The 20448-nt window shown below is 40.7% G+C and overlaps 2 protein-coding genes across 2 annotated transcripts; both read left to right on the top strand.

Annotated features, from left to right (window-relative positions):
• Nucleotides 1-711: 711 nt before the first annotated feature.
• On the top strand, nt 712-8507 carry RIMOC1 (RAB7A interacting MON1-CCZ1 complex subunit 1). Its single transcript, XM_007426731.4, has 6 exons — nt 712-869; nt 3172-3278; nt 4378-4524; nt 5163-5294; nt 6397-6511; nt 8162-8507. The coding sequence occupies exons 1-6, from the start codon at nt 776-778 to the stop codon at nt 8443-8445; spliced, it is 879 nt and encodes a 292-aa protein (XP_007426793.1). The 5' UTR covers nt 712-775; the 3' UTR covers nt 8446-8507.
• Nucleotides 8508-10317: 1810 nt separating this feature from the next.
• FBXO4 (F-box protein 4) lies at nt 10318-20022 on the top strand. The gene is made up of 7 exons (XM_088152779.1): nt 10318-10871; nt 11839-12074; nt 13627-13847; nt 15557-15629; nt 16707-16873; nt 16966-17141; nt 17784-20022. The coding sequence occupies exons 1-7, from the start codon at nt 10683-10685 to the stop codon at nt 17859-17861; spliced, it is 1140 nt and encodes a 379-aa protein (XP_088008905.1). The 5' UTR covers nt 10318-10682; the 3' UTR covers nt 17862-20022.
• The last annotated feature ends 426 nt before the right edge of the window (nt 20023-20448 follow it).

The raw sequence follows: 20448 nt of genomic DNA, 5'->3' as shown, positions 1-20448 counted from the left end.
CATTCAAAATGCCCCTCAGCAGTCCCCCCTTCCCCTCTCCCATTGAAGCTACAACTCTACACATTTTTCTAGAAGAAAGTTTAAGTGAACTCTGTGAAGCTTAGTTATAAATAGGCCTTGTAGAAACAGGCACTTCTGTTCCAATTGCTGCTGTGTATGTTGTCTGCGCCTTGCAGTTATTCAAAAATGTTGGTTGGTTGACCTCTAGCAGTTTGATTTAGGAAAAAAAAATCTGAAAAAGACGCACATTAAGAAGTATAACACCATATTTTGTTGTGGGAGGGCTTCTCACCCAATCTCATTATCTGCAATTCTGATTTAAAAATAAAAAAACAAAAATTCTAAAGGCAGCTTTCCCTTCCTTCTTCCACAAAGGAGAGGTAAAGCGTCTCTACATTTACAGCTCGATTCCTGTGCATGAAATTTTCTGGAGAAAAACACAAAAATGGTTTGCCCCACTGCCTTTATGGATGCTCTCTAGCTTCCCGCGTAGCCCCTGTTCCTAAGCTCGCTGGTGGCTTTCCATGCACGTCAGTCCCCCAATTCGCTTTTTCGGGAGCAACGAGCAACACGGAAGGAGGGGCTCCTCTACCCGTTTCCTATCTCTAGCGACCAACGCCTCCGCTCGGAAAAAACGCCGCGTCGCCAAACTAACAAGAGAAACCTTGGGCGCAAGCCCCTCACGTGACAGAGGGCGGGGTCACGTGGCTGCGGCAGGGAAGGGGAGTCATGTGATGTGTATAACTGAAGCTAAGCCCGGCCCAGGTCCTTCCCTATGGCCGAGGCTGCCTTTGCGGTTCATCTGCAGCGGCGGCTCGTAGAGCTAACAGAGAGGCTGAATCGTTGGCGAGAAGACGGAGAGTTTGGCGGTAAGAAGGGATGGCGCGGCTCCCGGAGCTGCCCTAATACGGTCCCCCTGTTGCCATAAAGTCTCGCTGGCCGCTTCCACGGCATGCCAGACCTTCACACCCCGTGGTCTCTTTTCCGTTGGCGAGACCAGGCTGGACACGAAGGGTGGTAGAGCACGTTCTCTCTGAGAGGTGCTGTTTGGATGGGCTGGACTGGAACTCTCTTCATCTCTGGACCAACTAACTGCAGTGGCCTGATTAGAGAATTTAGACGTCTTTGTGCCCATCTGCCCTCTTGGGATGGGTTTCCTCCCTTCAAAGGCCTGGTTCACACGTTAGGATAAGCCTCGATGTGTTTAACTGCAGTATTGAATCATTTGCCTGGGCTTGCACAGCGTACTAAGCCATAGATCCTGGTTTGCAAACCACAGTAACGATACATTTGAAATGCAAAGCCACAAATACGGCAAAGCAATGTTTGCGTTGCGGTATAACCTGTTGTGTGGTCTCAGCAGCTCTCTGATTTGACAGCCCCGCTGTTTGGCTGAGCGGGCACTGTGGGAGAAAAAGCTGTAAGAGGGAACTCCTGTTCCATCCCATTTGCGACTTACAAGGCGAGGTTTGTTTGGTCTAGCCAAGCAGGACCCTTCAGTACTTCAGTCTCCAAACATTTTATGACGGGTTTGCAAAACCAGGTCAAGCACACGTGGACGTGTTCAGCAACATTCTGCGGGCAAGACCCCAATACACAGGAAACAGAGTGTGTTTATTATCAAGTGACAAGGAAATGCAGGATTATAAATGTGATTGGTTGCAAATTAATTATAAAAAGGCAAAGTTTAAAATGGACCCAGCTGCTACACCATGCCTGCTAAATCTACCAGCCGTATGTCAAATCACAGCTTCAGCTAGCTCTAGCTATTCTGACCAACTTCCTTTTGAAGCCTAACCAGAGGTACAATATTGAAACTATTCTTATGTACCTACAGGTAGTGCTTGCTTAACGATGGTAATTGGGACTGGAATTTCTGTTGCTAGGTGATACGGTCGTAAAGTGTAATGTCACATGACTGTGCTACTTAGCAGTGGCAGTTCTGACAGTCCCCAGTTACTATCGTTAAGCAAATCACTGTGGGTCATTAAGCAAGGACCTCAAGTGACTGCGACTTCTGACTTCCTGCCAGCTTCCCCGTTGACTGCTTGTGGGAAGCTGGCAGGAAAGGTCGCAAATCGCAATCACATGACTGGAGGCACTGTGATGGTAGGAAATCCGGGCCAGTTGCGGGGCACTTAGACCGCAATCGTGACTGTGGGGGCACTGCAATAGCTGGAACTTCAAGGACTGGTCGTAAGTACCACTTGCTCAGTGCCATGCAAGGTCGCTGAACAAGTGGTCATTAACCGAGGACCACCTGTACTTGCATTTTTGTGCTTGGAAATATTTGCTCAAAACCAGGGTCCCCGAACACTTCAGTTCATCCACCCCTTCATGCAGTTTCAAATTGTTCATCAATCCCCAAACATTATATGAAAATAATTTAATAAATATTCCTTTAATTGCACTATGAATAATAATAATAATAATAATAATAATAATAATAATAATAATAATGGATAGTCTCATTGACGCTTAGGGGTCAGTATTGACCACTTTGGGGAACACTCCTTAAAACATTTATTAATATTTAGATAGCTTAAATTCTTCCATAATACCTTGGAACCTGGTCCTTTGTCCTATTCTGATGACACCATAACTGCCTCCTGGAGTCTGTGGAAAGCCAAATTTCATCTCATCCCATATTGGCATTGGTTCCAGACTGGCTGAACCCCTTCTTTCTGGAATTCATTGCAATTCCTATTCCTTGTTCTTGTATTTCCCCAGCTTCTGGTTTCCATCTGTCTCTTTAACTTTTGTGGGTTCACGTCATACCAAAGTCACCTTTCCAGTGTTCTCTTTCTTGCTATTTCTTGGAAGCCCTACAAGTGGGATATGGAAGCAGTAGTTTTCCCTAGTTACAGTTCCCCAGTAACAGTATCTGGGGGGTTGTGTATTCTTGATTCTGTCTGGTGATATATAGCCATTGTGACTTGTAGCTTGCTGACTGCAAGCTGTAGCTAACTTTGTAAGTCCCGGTATTTTAAAGTAGATCTTTTTTGCAAGTTGGTGTACACTGATTTTATATTCTCTGATCTTCACATATCCTCAGACAATATGGATATTTTACTATCATACTTTGCTCATGGAAAAGAGTATTGCTATATTTTGACTACATCAATAATTTTGCTCTGTTTTACTGGGATATCAATTGTCTTCTGTCAATAGATGCTTTCTTAATCCAGGCCTCTGCTACCCTGGAAAACCTAGCAGAACTTTCTGAAGAGCCCAGGGAAAGCTGCACACACTCCAGACTTATGCAACTTTATACGCAGGTATTATAAATTAAAGCCTTTTCATCACGCTTCGGATTATGGTTCATTGAAACCAAAACACACTAAGCTTAATTGATAACGGAAGTTAGGGAGACATTCAGAATAAAATACAAAAAGAATATTGAATCCATTGATTGAATTCTCATGCCAATTGTTTTGAATTAGAATAGAGCTAAACTTAATGGCACTGGGAATAAAAGTCAGGCCTGTATGTTTAAATGTATGATTAGCCCAGACCAACCTATCCAGCCATTGAACTAGTTATTAAAATACTGAAAATGAACTGAATGACTTGGGACTGTACTTGTACTCTGAGATCTTCATTTGATTAAAGCTGTTTTCAGTACACTTTTTCAGTTGTGGCTGGAACTATGTAGATCACATATTTTGCAGATAATGTTTTTCTAAACAGGTTATTAAAAGCAATTTAAAAAGCTACGTAAGTGCTATGCCAGCATTGTGCATCTTAGCAGTGGTTCTCAAACTTGGCATCTTTAAGACATGTGGACGTCAACTCCCAGAATTCTCCAGCCAGCATGGGGAATAATCAATCATATTAGACACGGTTAATGAAAACCAGTTCTGTTTTTTCCTGGTCCCGCCCATTTGTTAGCATGTGTTGCCCAGCACAGCACTCAAGAAGCCAAATGCCACATCAGCCCAAAAAGTTGTGCAGCCTGTGGTTAGACCTTTTTCTGCTCTTAGATTTGCTAAGGTGTTTTCCCCAAGACTGCTTCAAGCGATCTCAGTGGAATAACTTGATCGTGTGGAGCACAGAATTATGGCCAATGGGGTTCTTCTGCTGGGAGAACAGCCGTTTCTCCCTGTGATCTGCAAAAAAAAAAAAATTTCTAGTTCCAGAGCCATGAACCCTTCGGTAGATTGAATCCAGTTCATAACTGATGACTCAATTTTGTACTTTTGTTTAAATAGCTGTTTTAGTAATAAGAGTGCACCAAATGAAATTCAGAGTAAAGGTGAACTTAAAATCCACCTTTAATTTAAAGTAGCCATAACATTTCTTAGCAAATCAACTATCAGTTAGGAAGGTCTAAGCAGGCTGCATCTTACAAAACTAAACTCTTCAATCTCTCTAAAGGCACTATTGGATATCACATATTTTGAAGAAAACCAGCTTGTTGATGAAGAGTTCCCAGAAGAATCCTCTCTGCAGAAAGTTGAGGAACTAATTTGTGCACTTTCTGAGCCCGAGGTCTTGGTCAATGAAAGTGGCATTTCCCAAGAAGTAAGTATTAAGCCAGCCACAATCACTCAAATAGGACTTTTTTGCTCAAGAATATGATGAATAACAATGAATAGAGCCCTTCCATCTTCAAATAACTTCTGTTAATCTTTCATTCCTGTACTCTTTGTTGTGTGTTTTGCAACATATCACACCCAGTGGTGTGTTACTCTGTGAGATCAGTATAAGCTAACTTAATGTCTGATTGGCTCTCTTGAGCCATATAACTTCTTGTTAACTTTTAGCAAGTACAAAACACATGTTTTTTAGTAGTTGAAGTTGGTGTTGTAATCCCCATGAGCACCATATCACATGTAACACCTTAGATTATGCCCTGTTGACTTCCAAATAGTAACAGACTTAGTTGTTAAAGTTAAAAATGGCCAGAATTGAGAATAGTTTTTTCAAGATATCATGAGTCTGGCCTTCTTGAACTTTTAAAGATTTCTAATACTTTAATTTTCTTTTTTATATTTTGGCCGCACCATACTAAGTGAAATTGCCTGATGGTGCCAGCCACTTAGAAAGGTTGCTGACCCCTGTTTTATAGGGACTTGCTCTACCTACATGCTAGAAGTGTGCTGCGTTCCCCTCTTTTATATGAAGCTCAAGAATTTTCACTGATGGGCATCTTTTCTTAGCCAGTTGAAGTGCTTGGACTTGAGTTGCTGGAATGCCTTTATTGGAGAAGAGGTGCCTTAATCTACATGTTTTGCCACACAGTTAAAGGAAGAAAGGAATGGTTGAGGAAGGAGACTGATTCACTTAAAAAGGTATGTTTTCCCATTCCATCATAATAAATGTACTGGCCACTCCTGTAAGAATAATATCCTTTTTTCAAAATAAGTTCCAGGGGCAATTAGATGCACAAGATGTCTATTGAAATTTGCACTATGAGAAACTGACAACTCTTTAGTTTTTTTTTCTAGTACAAATAACAGGCAGTGGATCAAGATTTGTGTCTTGGCATGAAAGGAATTTTCCCCCTTGTCCCCTTACACTATGGACCTGATCATGACTGAGGCAAACATATGTTCCTCTGGTATATGAATTTCAACTCCCAGAATTCTCTAGCCAGCATGATTATTGCTGAGAATTCTGGGAATTGGGAGTTGCAAATCTGGAGGATGCTCAGGTCAAAGAAAGTACAGTACTGCAGTTTGTGAAGACAGACCTAGGGATCTCCCTCAGTAGAAACTGCTTCCTATATTTTCTTTGTTCTGGAGTAAATAAAGACGTTTTTTGGTATGAATTTATAAGTTCTTTATAGAAGAATTTAGGTTTTTTTTGTAAAAAGTCAAGTACAATAAAATACCAAATGGAGCCATATAAAATTACAAAAGTTAAAAATCACATAATAGTATCATAGCTGTGATATCAGCAGCATATGTTCCACCTCAAGCCTGAGCAGATGGGTCCTTAGTCAGTGCTAAAAGCTAGCAAGATTTGGCATCAGCTGTGAGTAGGCAGAGAGAACATTTCTTGCGCAGGGCACCTGTATAGAAAAAAAAAGCTCTCTTGGTTACTGCACAGCAGCACATTCAGGTAGATCTCTGTGCTAACTTTTAATTGCCAGGCAGTGGGCAAGGGATGAAGCCGCTGATCCCATACCCAAGTCCTGAACCACTTAGGCCTTTCTAAGACACAAACACTTGCACTTGGCTTAGATATGTATTGACAACATCCATCAGTACATTCCTCTTGTTGCCATAGACTCTTATTTTTGAGTCTGCTGATAAGTAGAAAGTAAATAATACAATAAGGGTATTCTTTCATAGCGTGGAAATCAGGTTCATGTGATTGTAGAAGATTGTTCTGTTCTGGAGACTATGTATTAAAAAGGCTATCTGAAATGCCCTTTGTGTTTCCCTTCAGTTCCTTAGGGAAGGAATCCATTACTTGATAAAGATGCTTGATTTTAGATGTTCTGACAACCCAAATGAGGAATTCCTAGTTCAGGAAACAGGCGCAGCTATGTTGGTCAATGAAGGTGAGTATTCAGTATTAATGCTTCTTCTAAGCAGAAAGGATTCTCAGCTGCACTTTGAAATAAAGGCACTTTGCAGAGAAATCTGCTAACATTGCAAGTGGGAAGCATTTATTTGCACATTATTGTCAGATGCTTCAGGTCTTATTTTTATCTCATCCACATCATCTAGTGATATGAACAGTAAAATAAATCAACTGGGAACTAGGAAATTCTGTAATACAATTATTGCTTAATACAGTGATTGCTTCATGTCTTATCCAGGATCCTTCCTCACTCTACCCTTTAATTCCCTCACCCAAAAAAACATTATCTTTCCATAGCTTTCTTTAGCTCAAAGCGTTCTGTATAGTTTTGGATAAAAATTCTCAGTTTTGTGCAAAAACGGATTTTTTTGCCAACTGCATAAATAAATATAGGATGAAAGCTGAGTGTACGTACACACACACACACACAAATATATAGAAATACAGATGTTTTAATTTGGCTAGTTGATTTCCATGCTGCAGTGTTCTCAGCTGCAGTTCACCGATTTCATATCCTGCTTTTATTTATATTTTGCTGTTCTCTTAGCAAAACAAAATTCAGAATGTACAAAAATGTAAAAGTGTGTCATCAGCATTTAAAAATTAAAACATCTGGTTAAAGCAAAAAGATAATTAAAAACATTTTTTTTAAAAGATGGTTTCACTTTGAGGAAGGCTTTGGTTTTCTAGCAGTCTCTCAAACTTATATAATTCATGACCCAGTCAGGGGCTGCTATGCTTCTATAGGGAGGAAACATGATAAAGAGAGATGATATGGTAATTAAATAAGAGAGACAGTGTGGTGTAAACGGTTAAGAGATTGCTGACACTGTGGAGACCCAGGTTCTAGTCCACCCTCAGCCACAGAAGCTCATTAGATGACTTGGACCAGGCACTCTAACCCAGACTACCTCCCAGGCGTGTTTGTGGAGAAAAATAAGAAGCCTTCAGCTCCTGCATGAAAGAGGGCCTATAAAACTGACCAGATAAATAAATGGCAGCACCTTCATCAAGAAGTCCCTGTTTTCAGGCAGCCAGGTGTGGGTTTCTAGCCCTCTGCAAGAACAACAACAGAACAGGCTCTTCAGCCAGTCTCAATGGATAGCGTGGCTGGTAGTGGAAATGTGCTTGTCTAAATATATGGATCCTAAATTAGTTCAGTCTTTATTCCTTCAACTGAGTCCGGTAGCTCTCAGACACCCAGTGGAATGCCTTTTAAAATCAGTGTCATAAACTCCTGCTTACTCGCCCATTGAATCTAGACCAGTGTTTCTCAGACTTGGCAATGAAGATGTGTGGACTTTAACTCCCAGAATTTCCTCAGCCAGCCATGCTAGCTGGGGCATTCTGGGAAGTGAAATCCACACATCTTAAAGCTGTCAAGTTCGAGAAACACTGATCTAGACTAACTTCAGTTGTAAGCTCACAACTGGATTCCAAAGCCCCATATATGCAAAACAGATAAATTATATTAGAATGAATACACGTTTCAGTCTCTTCCAGTTCGCTGCAGTTGATAACGTAATGCAGGCTTTTTCTCTCCAGCTACTGGTAAAGGAGAGAGAGTAGCTCTAACCAGGCTTAGGGATTATTTGACCCAAACTTGTTTCTCTTCCCCCTCTGGCAGGTATTTTTAGCGATACCCATCTGCTGGCAATGATGTACTGTGGAGAAATGTGTTACTGGGGGCTGAAGTACTGTGGAGAAGAGAAGCCAGATCAGGGCACAGAGACAGAACTGCGTAGAGAATCGCCGGGCAGTTCACACAGCAACATCTTGGACTTCCAGGAAATTGGAGAGAAAATGTTAACAAAATACATAGCAGTGTGTGAAGGACCTTTAAGATCACATGGTTGGGATACAAAGAACGCTAAGCGCATATTGGACTATTTTAAACAACTGTCATCCTAACTGACATAAGCAGATGATGTGTGTACTGAAAGCAAGCATTAAACTGAAGGAAATGATAGAAATTTGTTTTACTGTTGCAGTACGGTTACATACCTTTTAAAGTGAGCTTTCAGTGCTGTGTTTCTTGATTTCAGTTGTACAGAAATTGTTGGAACTATGGTACAAGTTACTTTGGGAGAATTTCAGAAGGGTCATTTTAAAGGCTAGAACAGTGTTTCTCAAGCTTAGCAACTTAAAGATGTCTGGACTTCAACTCCCAGAATTCCCCAGCCAGCATGCTGGCTAGGGAATTCTGGGAGTTGAAGTCCAGACTTCTTGAAGTTGCTAAGCTTGAAAAACACTGGGCTAGAAATTGATTTTAAGTAGGGGGCACCTATGGATTGTATATGGCCCCAAGCCCACACTCTTGTTGCATCTCTAGAACTTCCTAAGGTTTTCATGAGGGATAGGAAAAGCTGCCAAATACTCATGCTGCAATTTTCTGCCTAGTCTGGGGAGTAAAAAGTTTGCTTAAGACATTGTTAGATTTCGCATCCTTTCACTTTTTTGAGGAAAGAAACGAGTGTCAGAAAGAGGGGAGGGCTGAAAATGTAAGCTGCACTCCCTCCAGTGAGGCCATTGTGTGACTGCTATGCTCTGCAACCGTCAGCTGTCATACATACGTGGATCCACATATATTTATAACAGTGTGGCCCAGGCCACAAAAAGATGATCAGGGCCTTTTTGCTGGAGTAGTTGTAGACTGCTAATAATCTTTGAGGAATCAGTGTTTAAATGCTTAAAACCTTGATGGAATCTGGTTCTTTCTTTCTTTCTTTCTTTCTTTTTTTCTTTCTTTTTCTTTCTTTCCTTTTCTTTTCTTTCCTTTTCTTTTCTTTCAACTTATCCCCGCCCATCTCCCCCCAATGGGGGACTCCGGGCGGCTTATAACAGATTAAAACAATAAATATATACAGTAGTTAAAATTTATAAGAGAACACATTTACACAGAATAAAAGGAAGAGGAAAGGGGGCAGGAGACCGCTTTTAGGGGGCAGGCTGCTAAGAGATTTGTCTATGTAAGACAGATCAGGATCTTTGGTTAGGGCTATGCAAAGCACCCAAAAGATGTTCCTTGCAAAGAACGTTAGCACAAAATAAGGTGCCTCCTCGGTGCTAAAAGTGGCCATGTCCTTGGAAGGTTTATTGAGCTGCTTCAAAAACTATCCCTGGCTGTCTAAACAAGGATGCACAGCCATGGAGCTTTGGTGGTGGTCCCAGTAGAATGCAGGAAGGCTGTCTTGAGACAGCTCTCAAAGCAGCCATGTCAGCCTTCCCCAGAACACTGATTGCTTAACCTTTCAAGGTGGTTTGCTTGTACTAACGGGCTCTGCCCAGCCCTTGTAGCTCTTCTGCAAAGCTACCAAGAAATCCCTCATAAGCTGTCTTCGCTTCCTGCGCCAGAAGGATGAAATCATGCCATACTCCAGAGGTGCATTTCCTGCAGGCTCTCAGTACCCTTTGTGGCTTCTAGATGCACAAACTCCTTTTGCTTGTTTTGCCCTATTCTTCCCAGACTTGTTTCCCATGGTGTTGAAAGGATGCATAAACTTAGACAGTGTTGTTTAGTGTAGCTTCTCTCCGCAACATTTTCAGGGGTGGAGGTGGCCCTGTGTGAAGTATTACAAATAATCCCCAAGACTCCATTCAGGGTAAAAAGTCATCTGTTAAGATGGAACAAAACATATCGTTCATTCTACAATGGAAGGAAATACATATTTCAGTATTTGGGGTTTTTTCCCATCCTGTTTCCTGGATTAGAGATTTCAGCGCATGAAAAAAAAAATGTAAAGGAATATTCTGTGAAAGTGGCCACGTCCTGAGAACTGGCGAAGAGGCTGAAACAAATGCGGTACTAAAAACCCTCCTTCAGCAACATTCGCGATACTGAAATGCCGCGCCGGGCCTCGGGGCGGTCAGGCTGAGCATCCTCAGGCGGGGCCGTCTCGGCAGAAGGCGGGACGCAGGAAAGGGGAAGGGACCGCCTGATCCACCCAGCCGTTTCCACTGGCAGAAGAACGGTCGGCTGCGAGAGGTCGCGCAGAGAGACGCGCTGCGCTCCGCGCTTTCCCTCCGCCGGCACCGCTCTGCCCGCCCGCTCCTCAGCCCCAGCCGCACCGCAGCGGAGGCGAGCCGAAGCTCCGCGGCCGTCCTTTTCGCGAGGCCGCCCAGAACAAGGCGCAGCTCCGCGGCCCGCCATGTCCGCCACCCACGGAGGGGACTGGCGCGCCTTGGAAAGCGCGCTGCGCAGCAGCCTCCAACTCCTCCGGGACAAGTGGGGGCCTCGGGCGAGGCTGCGGGGAAACACCGGTGGCACCCCGGGGGAGGAGGAGAAGGAGACGGCAGGGGCGGCCGCAGGCCCGCCCAGCGCCCTGGAAGCCCTGCCGGTAAGGACGGCGACGCCGCACAAGCTCCAACGCGGCTGCTTCCAGTTGCGCTGGGGAGGGAGAAGGTCGCGTCCTTCGGCGACTCCCTTTCGCCGTTTCATTGGCCACGGCGCTGTGGGCGGGATCCTTATTCATCCAATCGCCCTCTTCCCCAGTCAGCGGGCGAGGCGAGTCTCAGCTTCATTCACAAAACGCGAGCGACGCTGTTCGGGGGTTCCGACGGAGGCGCGTCCTCTGGCCGCTCTTCTTCGGTGGCCAAAAAGCCGGGGCGATGCAGGAAATTTGTTAGGATCTTGTTCTCCAGCTGATACCTTACTCTCCAGATGAAGTCAAATTAGGCACCGTGTTTAAATGCGAGGGTAGCATCTCAGATAATTCGATCTTCGTGTCTGGAAATAAAATTGTCGATTGCCTAAGACAGTGTTTCTCAACCTTGGCGACTTTAAGATGGGTGGACTTCGACTCCCAGAATTCTCCAGCCAGCATGGCTGGCTGGGGAATTCTGGGAGTCGAAGTCCACCCATCTTAAAGTTGCCAAGGTTGAGAAGCACTGCTCTAGCATAATGCGGAGGGGTGCTGGAGAATTGGAAACAGAGCTTTGCTTGGTTTACTGAAAGTGGGCTAGTTTGATATTTTCAGTCATGTAAAAATACCCTGTTTTTTAAAAACTATTTCCGAATATTGTTGAACTACAACTCCCAGCCAACATAGTTAATGGTGGACAATGCCTGGAGTTGCAGTTAGCAATCTATGGAGAGCCACAGACCCGCTGTAGTTTTTGATGAAAAGTCTGAGATCCAGAATTCCTCTCAAATCCTCCAAATGTTAATGGACACTGCTTTTGTCTTGTAAACAGGAGAGCTTTCCGTAAAATTCTGCAATTATCCTTGCAGTCACGGGTTTGGTTTTGTTTTTAATCCAACTATTTTTGTTTTGGCTTGACCGCATGTTATTGTCTCATTTACAGATAGATGTGAAATTATACATTATGTCCTTTCTCACACCAAAAGATCTGATTTACTTGGGAAGCACCAACCTCTACTGGAGGATAACAATCCAAGATCCCTTGCTTTGGAGATATTTCCTCATCCGGGATCTTCCTTCCTGGAATTCAGTAGATCGGGAATCTCTGCCAGATGCAAAGATATTTAACCAGCCTTTTGCTGAGTTAGATAATATGGGCCCATACAATTTCATGGCAGCGTAAGTATTTGACCATGTAATGGTGTAAAGTAAAGTAACAAAGTAATTCCGTGCGCGTTTACTCCAAAATAAAAATTTTCGTTGGATATGAATTGCCAATAGAAGCGAATATGTGTAGCTCAGGGTTGAAGTGTGGAGTCCTTGGGGTTCTTCAAGCTTGGTTCTTTTCTTGCAAACGTTTCATTACACAGCTAGCTAACATCTTCAGCACTAGTTGCTGTAACAAAACATCTGCAAGAAAAGAACCAAGCTCGGAGAACCCCAAGGACTCCACAATATGAATTGCTTTGCAGGCTCTCATTTTCAAGGCCATTTTATTAAACTCATTAGCTATGCAGTATTCACACTGCATGAAGTCAGAATATGAGTTGTTTGGGTTTGGCTTAATGTGTTGGTTTATAGATCAGGTTGGTGGCTTAGCATGCTGTGTGAACTCAGCCAATCCACAGAATCATACGAGTTGTAAAGGGCTGCTGAGGTCATTGAGTCCAGGCCCATTTTCAATACAAATTAAAGCATCCCAAAGAGATGGCTGTCCAGCTTCCCCTTGAATATGTCCTGTGAAGGAGAGACCACCTCTGTGCAATTGGTCCAATACTGAACACTTACATTAGGGAGTTTTTTTCTCAGTATCTTGGGTTATTTGATAAACTGTGGTTAAATTTTAGAAGGAAAGTGTGGGGTAAGGAGTGTTTATCTAGGTTCAAGGAGACCGAGATTCATCCATATTCTGCGATGGAAACCACAAGGTGATTTTGAACCAGTACTTCTGCCATGATCATCCTCAGTGAAGGTCAAAAAAGTCAAATCATGGGTGTGATGGTGTGACTGAATCCTTGCCTCTTTTTAAAATACTTAGGATGCATGTTGAAAAGAGACCGAGCTTCAATTTCCCGGTTGCTCCCACCATCCTGGCTGTATTTAAGCTCCCCTGCAGATGCCCTGACTTTCACTGAGTCTAGCCTACTTAACAGGGATAAAATTAAAGAAAGGAATACTCTATAAGTTGCACTGAGCTCCATGGGAAAATGCAGAGAATAAATACAGCAACAGAACAATAAGCATCTGAGGAAGTGCAATAGGATTTAATTAGTCAGTGGGACTTAAGTAAATCCAACCCTTTAGACCAGTGTTGGCTGGGGGATTCTGGGAGTTGAAGTCCACTCATCTTAAAGTGGCCAAGTTTGGACAACACTGCTTTAGACTTTTAAAAGGTTATAATGTTTTGTTAAAATCTCACTTTTAAATTACTACTGCTGTTTCTAGGAGGATTTATTTAACACTGGCAACATGTTTGCTACCAAATGTCATTACCCAACTATATTATATTATGTCAGTATAAAATATTATAATGTCATAATTTCCAGTGGTATGATAGAAAATTACATTTTACCGCATTTTACATTTTTCCTAGCCAATTCCTCCCCCGCCCCAAGACATCAGTTCTTATGGGAGAAGCTGCTAAGGAAGAAAGTAATACACCAATACATCATGTTTCATGTACATTGTCAACTAATGCTGATTGCTGGTGTTTTTTATTTTTTTAATGCAGGTATAAAAAATGCTGTTCCTTCCATAAAAGGTGTTTGAAACCCAACTGGCCTATGTACGGCACCATGCCTTCTTTTCTGCAGTCACTGATCACACAGGCAGAGCCTCGCTTTGCTATGTTTGGGCCTGGTTTGGAAGATTTGGATCAATCTTTGGTATACAAAATGATGGGAAGTCCAGAAATTCTGCCACTAGCTGGCATGCCTTCTAGACAAATACATGGTAATATAGTTTTCCTTTTGTCGGAAAACAAGAAAACAAACAAGATGAAGAACAATACTGAATTTAAGAATTTGGCCTATGAACTACAGTACATCTCTTTGGGTCTGTTACAAAATATCTTTTAACTCAGCCTAATGTTTCACAACCTAGCTAACAGCCATAGTTTTGGGGTTTGCAACAAGGTGCGTATGGCAGGTGTCACCTTAATGGCTAACCAGTTTCTTGTTGCATAAATTTTTTTGTATTGGCTTTAAAGGAAGAGAAATTGATCCATAAATTTAATCCATCTTTCCCAAGCCTGGTAAAAGGCTGATTTATCTATTACACAAGGGTTTTTATTTATTTAGTCTCCTTTATTAATTTAATAAAACAGAACAGAAAGAAAATCATAACAGAAAAAAATTAAAAAGAGAAAATGCAATTATAAGATCACTTCTCATGCATATATAGATGTGTGTGTGTGTATACACACACATACATACTTTTTTATATAAGTTTCAAGAAAAGTTTACCATATTTCATTGTAATCGTCCATAAACAATCTACATCTATAGCAATTTGTTCATAAGATGCAAGTAACATCCACTGTTCAGTCCAGTGAGTAATTGGGGCCCTAAATCTGACATTTCAATTTTGAAGAACTGATCTGTTGGGCAATAGTAAGGGCACAAAGATTTTATTGTCCAACTGTCCATTTCCATGTAGTAAGTATGTATTTCAAAATAATGTGTGCATTTGAAAATATTAAACTTTGTTTCAGAGTAAATTAACATATGAAACCACTTCTTCCCAAAACATAAGTTTGGGATGTTGCAAAAACATATGCTTCCAGGCAATGTAATTCTGGTTATTCTGGTTTATTCATTCCTTTTCTATAACACCGCATTTGGGTCCAAGAATCTAAAGTAGTATTTTTTTTTGTTTTTGTATAAACCATAATCTAAGATCCAATGAAGTTTTTGGTATTAAGGTTAAAATGTTTTCCCATTGTATGGGCAAAAATGGAGGTCTCCAGTTTTTTATTCCATGAGTCTTAAAGTTTGCATATCAAATTGATTTTTTGATAATAGATTTTTATAATGACTGATTGTGGCCTTTTGGTCTCATAGGATTTAATGATCCCTTCTAATAACTTAGGTGTCTCTGAAGCTGAAAATGCTGCTTGTCCAAATGAAGATGTTAATAAATGTAATTGTAAATATTGCCAGTGGGCGTCAAGTGACAAACTGTATTTATATTTTAACATAGAAAATGATAAAAACTGTTGGGGTCTTTAGGTTAGATCAACTAATGGATAATTGATACTGTCCATTAGCTGATCTAACAAAGATCCCAGCAGCTATCTAAATCTTCCATAAAACCATTTTTATCCATTCTGAGATCTATTGTCACATAGTTTCAATTTAGCATGAGAAAAAGGATTAAAATCATTTTTCAAGAAATATTTACAATAATTTTCAAATCTATATGATAGGAACAGGAGATGCAGCAAATCCTCCTCAACCAGGTGTGGACATTTTCTTTGCAGATAAAGATTTTTAATCATCTCATCTAACCAGTTAGATTAATTGTGATACACAACTGCAAAGCATCTTCAGGCATCCAGAAATAACGGATTTCAGGCTTTTGTACAGACTGAATACATTCTTCATTATAAATAGATGTTCTTATTTATATACTGCATGTATTTTTTCCTTTTCCTGTAATAGGAATAGGCTCCGGAGTCACATTTCATTTGAATGGCCAGAAGTTTAACATTCTGACGCTGTATTCAAAAACTAGGTAAGATTTATTGAGTCTGTTCTAGGGCAAACAAAACTGATTTCAAAAAGTTCTTGGGAGTTCTTGATGCTCTCTGAGCTTGGTTGTTTCCTTGCAGGCATTTCATTACCCAACTGATGATGTTACCCAGTTGGGTAATGAAACATCTGCAAGCAAACAATCAAGTTCAGAGAGCACCAAGAACTCCACAGTTCATCCCTGAACTATAGATATTCTCTTCTATTGAAAACGTTATTTGCCTTGGAGAGTTCTTTAAAGAATATTTCTAGATATAATCCTTTGCTCTGAATGACTCAGTCCCTACATCCATCTGGAATTAGGAATCATATCCTCATATTTTTCAAACAGCAGTTCTCCAATGCCAAAATGGACAAGATAATTATTTAGTAGTATACCACTTGGCCTTGAAGAGACCATATTGTTCTTTCTAAGCCATTTGTCATAAGATCCTTTAAACCAAGGCTGCACAGCTGGGGTGGGATGAGGATATGAGACCCGTTCAAGGGTTTTTTTGGGTGATTCTTGTTCCCCTTCTCAGCTGTGGTCAATTTGCAGTAAATTAAAATTAACTAGTTTTATGACTGAGAGCCAGGTTGGTACAGTGGTGAAGGCATTAGGTTAGAAACTGGGAGACCATGACTTCTAATCCTGCCTTAGACATGAAGCCAACTGGGTGACTTTGGGCCAGTCATTCTCTCTCAACCCTAAGAAGGATAAGAAGGAAATGGCAAACCACTTCCAAAAATGTTGCCAAGAAAACTGCAGGGATTAGTTTGGTCACCAGGAATCAACACTGAGTCAAAGGCACACATACACCGTTTTATAAGATAGAAGAGAATTGATAGGAAATCAGGAGAATGAAAAGAAGAATTGACTTAAGAAAAAAATCTTTTTAATGCTGGATATGCTCATTTTCCATGTTGATCATACCCACATCTCTCTTTTCCCCAGCCATAGAAACCCCTGATACATTTCACAAGGCCCACATCAAGCCACGAATACCAAAAGAACTCATGTACCCTTGCTTTAGTTTTTCCCAGAGTCTTTGAAATAATTAGTACTGTTTTTCCCCCCCAGCAAAGAAAGGCAGAGAGACAAAGCGGATACAAATTCCATCAACAAGATGTTCTATGAAGTGAGCAAAGTGGATGGGACAACACAGTATAATCTAATTGAACATGTTCAGAATGTGTGCAGGGTAGCTGATGGGTTCATCTATGTTGCAGACGCTGAGGCTCATAAAAGTAAGGGTTTCTAAATGATGCTGGCATTTTTCAAAGGAGGATGTTCAAGTGCATCAGGTAGAGGTGAATGAAACAACCATCTCTCTTTGCAGGACACAATCGTCAAACTGAATTTGCTCGGATGGCAGCGATGCTTGACCCAACACTTGGGCCTTCAACCAGACCTCTGTTGATTCTGTCCTGCATTTCAAATGCTAGGATGGAAAGGATTCCTTGTATTTACCTGGCACATCAGCTCCAACTAAACCTGGTTGACCGACCATGGATGGTATCTTAATATTTTTGAAGCTTTATACTCATTTATCTAAGCAGGTATTCAGACACACATACACACTGCCAGAGTAGTTTATATAGTTCAGAGTAGGAATATTCCTGCCCTCAAGCCTATAATCTAAAAACATGACACACAGAGGAGGAGGATGGGTGGAGGAGGAAAAACCCATCAGATACCAGTTCTTCATTGGTACTGAATATAATGAACAGCTAGTGCTGAAAATGTTCAGATAATCTGAAATGGCTGCTCTTAAGTGACTAATGAAAAGAGCCAACAGCCCTGCTTAATTCTGCTTTCTTCTCCCTCTCTTATTCAGCTGGATGGAATGGCTGCTGCTAGTTCGTTTTTCAGTTTTAAAGCACATTTTAAGTATCCTGCATTTTAGTCAACTTTGCATTACAAAACTGATTGACAACAGGTTAAGGAAGCACATTTCCCACATTCATGTAATTAGATAATTAATGTAATTAAGTTTCATGACTGCTACAAGATGCGATAGCAATGGCCACAGAATTTGATGGTTATTAGGATCGTTACAAAAATTCAGAAATTCTTTGAGGATGATTGCAACCTCCACAATAATTGTTTTAGTTCTGTATAATGTTCCAACATCTGCCTTTTTCTTGGATTTTACAGGTTCAGGATACTGAAGCTGCCACACTGGTTGGACTGTTGGATGGAATTCAATGGCTCCTGGAACAAATCAAACATTAATCTGCAATCACTAAGTCACGTTTAATACAGAATTATGTTATTTACATTGCAATACCTGATTAGAGTGTCATTTTATCTCAATTAATAAGAGCTGGGAAGAGACAACTGGTACTAAAAATGACCAGTAATTTAATAATTTTAAAAAAGATTCCCTCAAGACGTTTCCCATGGGTGTCTTCCTTCAAGATTTAATGGAGACATGGAAACAAGGAAAGAGTATTATACAATGAAAGATGGGACATTCACCCCTTGATCACCTTGTAACTAAACATAAGAATTTAACTGACATTTTATTTCAAAAACTTGAATGAAAACTGATGGAGAAAAAACCAATTTTTAACTTTTTGAGATTTGATTTTAACTGTGAGCAGCCCACCCCCCACCCTCTGGGGGAGATGGGCAGCATATTAAATAAATAAAAAAATAAAAAAATAAAAAAATAAAATGCTGCATAAGAGCAATGTTCTCATAAACAAAAGGGCACTTATCTGGGTTCTCAAGGTATTCCCCAAATATATCAGCAGATCATCTGCAGGTACTGTCTGCTTGAGAACCTATTTTCCCTAAAAATATTCTTGGCAGAGATTCCACTGTCTAAAGTTATGATCAAAACCGTGATAAGATGTGCTATCAATTGCTCAGGTTTCTTGTTTGTACTCTCTATCTGTTCCTAGTATAAAATTATGGCAAAAGCGCCCAAACAATTTGAACCAACACCCAACGTCAGTGCATGTTGAACTGTACACATTTTGATTTTGTATATTGTAAATTCTTGTATTTCATAGGGAAAGTGTCAAAGAAATGCTTTAAAAAAGCATACATACATCCTTAGAGACACTTCAATAGTGAAGTTTAAAAATAGAAGTGGAGTTAATTTGTAATTGAATATACTCAAAAGCAGACATGCTTTTATATACTTGAGAATAATGGATGACCTCATTTTCCTTTTTCAGTACTGAAAATATTTATAGTATGTTGGGTGCTGTACATTTAAAAACTGTGTATATAGGCTCTCAGTGAAATCCAGTACATAATTCAGAAATAGATTCTGTGGAATTTGGTGGACTTAGTTCCAAGAAAATGTGCATTGCCATATCATTCTTTACTAGCCACCAGATGTCATCTTTGTAACACAGAAGTTTGTATACTATCCTTCATAGGAGATTGTAGAATCCAGAACTGCTTTCTTAGACACTTCTTGGGAATAGCATGGCTCACTTCTAGAGGTAGAAAACCTGCAAGGGACATTTTAAAATGTCTGTTTATTTTGCACTACTGTAAATATATTTTTAATAAAAGGAAAAGGAAGAATTCTTTTTATTAAAAAATTTATTGCAAAAATTTTCCCAGCAATTCCCTGGAAAGCTTGGAAGTAGAATAGAGCCGCTCACTCCTTTAGATAGATAGATAGATAGATAGATAGATAGATAGATAGATAGATAGATAGATAGATAGATAGATAGATAGGAATGTGTATGGGACTCAGATGTGAGGAATGAGATCTCTCTTTAAAAGAAGTGGAAATTGTACCCATATTTAAAAATAAATACCTTTTGTTGAAGGTGGTCACTCCTTTTCACATTTGTATTTTGACTGGGCTTGGAAGCTAAGCAGGGTCAAGGCTGGTTAATACTTGCATGGAAGCAGGAAATTCCAGAACTGTAGATTAGACTAGGAGATCAAAAATATATCCCAGAAGAAGCCAATAGCAAATCATTTCTGCATTACTACCAAGAAAATTGTATCAATGTGTCCATGGAATCACAATGACTCAAACTTAACTTGCAGGACACTGGACTTTTAAATCCACAATTGTGCATCAGTATGTCAGGCGGGATAAGGATCTGGAGACAGATGCTTCATGTGGTGAACCACAGAGCTGAACACTGCAATCATAGAAAAGAACCAAAACAGAGGAAGTTTCTCCATGAAGGACCACCCACTCAGGCTGGTCACTGGTTCCTCCCAGGCAAGGAGGGTATAAGGGGACATTTGTAACTGGTCTTTCTTCTCAATTTCTGATTTGCTCTTCAGTCCTGAGTATTTGGTGTGTCCAGTGGCTTATGTCCAGCTTCTCTCCATGACCCCAGCTGTGACAAAAACATTCTGTGTACATTGAATTAAAAAAAATATGAAATGGATGACTTGAAAAACTTTCATTAAGATCTGGGAAGCTTTTGTTTCCCATGAAATACCAAAAAAGCCTAGATTCAGTTCAAAATGATGAAACATTTAAGCTTGAGATAGGTAATTATTAGTTGCATATGTTTGAACCAAAAAGTACTGTATAGCCTCAAGGTCCATAGATGAGGAAGCAAAGCTGAAGACAAGTAAGTTTAGCTTTGCAACCCAGGTAATGAATGAGACTGAACAATATCACAAACTTTCTTCATCACAGAAAAAGCTTTTGTTGCTCTGAACTACAAGGAAGGAAACCAGCCAACTTTTCTGTGCCAGCACTGCTGGCTGCCAGCCAACCAGATAGCAAGCTGGATGCCAGGCAGAACTTTGAGAAGAAAATAGTCCTTTTTACTGACATATTAAGACAGGCTTGGCACAGGTTGAGACTAGGAATCCAATAGACAAG

This window comes from Python bivittatus, unplaced genomic scaffold (assembly GCF_059951505.1).
Source record: "Python bivittatus isolate LINGU-HERP-01145 unplaced genomic scaffold, Pbiv_v1 ctg000570_np1212, whole genome shotgun sequence".
Classification (NCBI taxonomy): domain Eukaryota; kingdom Metazoa; phylum Chordata; class Lepidosauria; order Squamata; family Pythonidae; genus Python; species Python bivittatus.
This window is presented reverse-complemented; position numbering and strand designations above follow the sequence as displayed.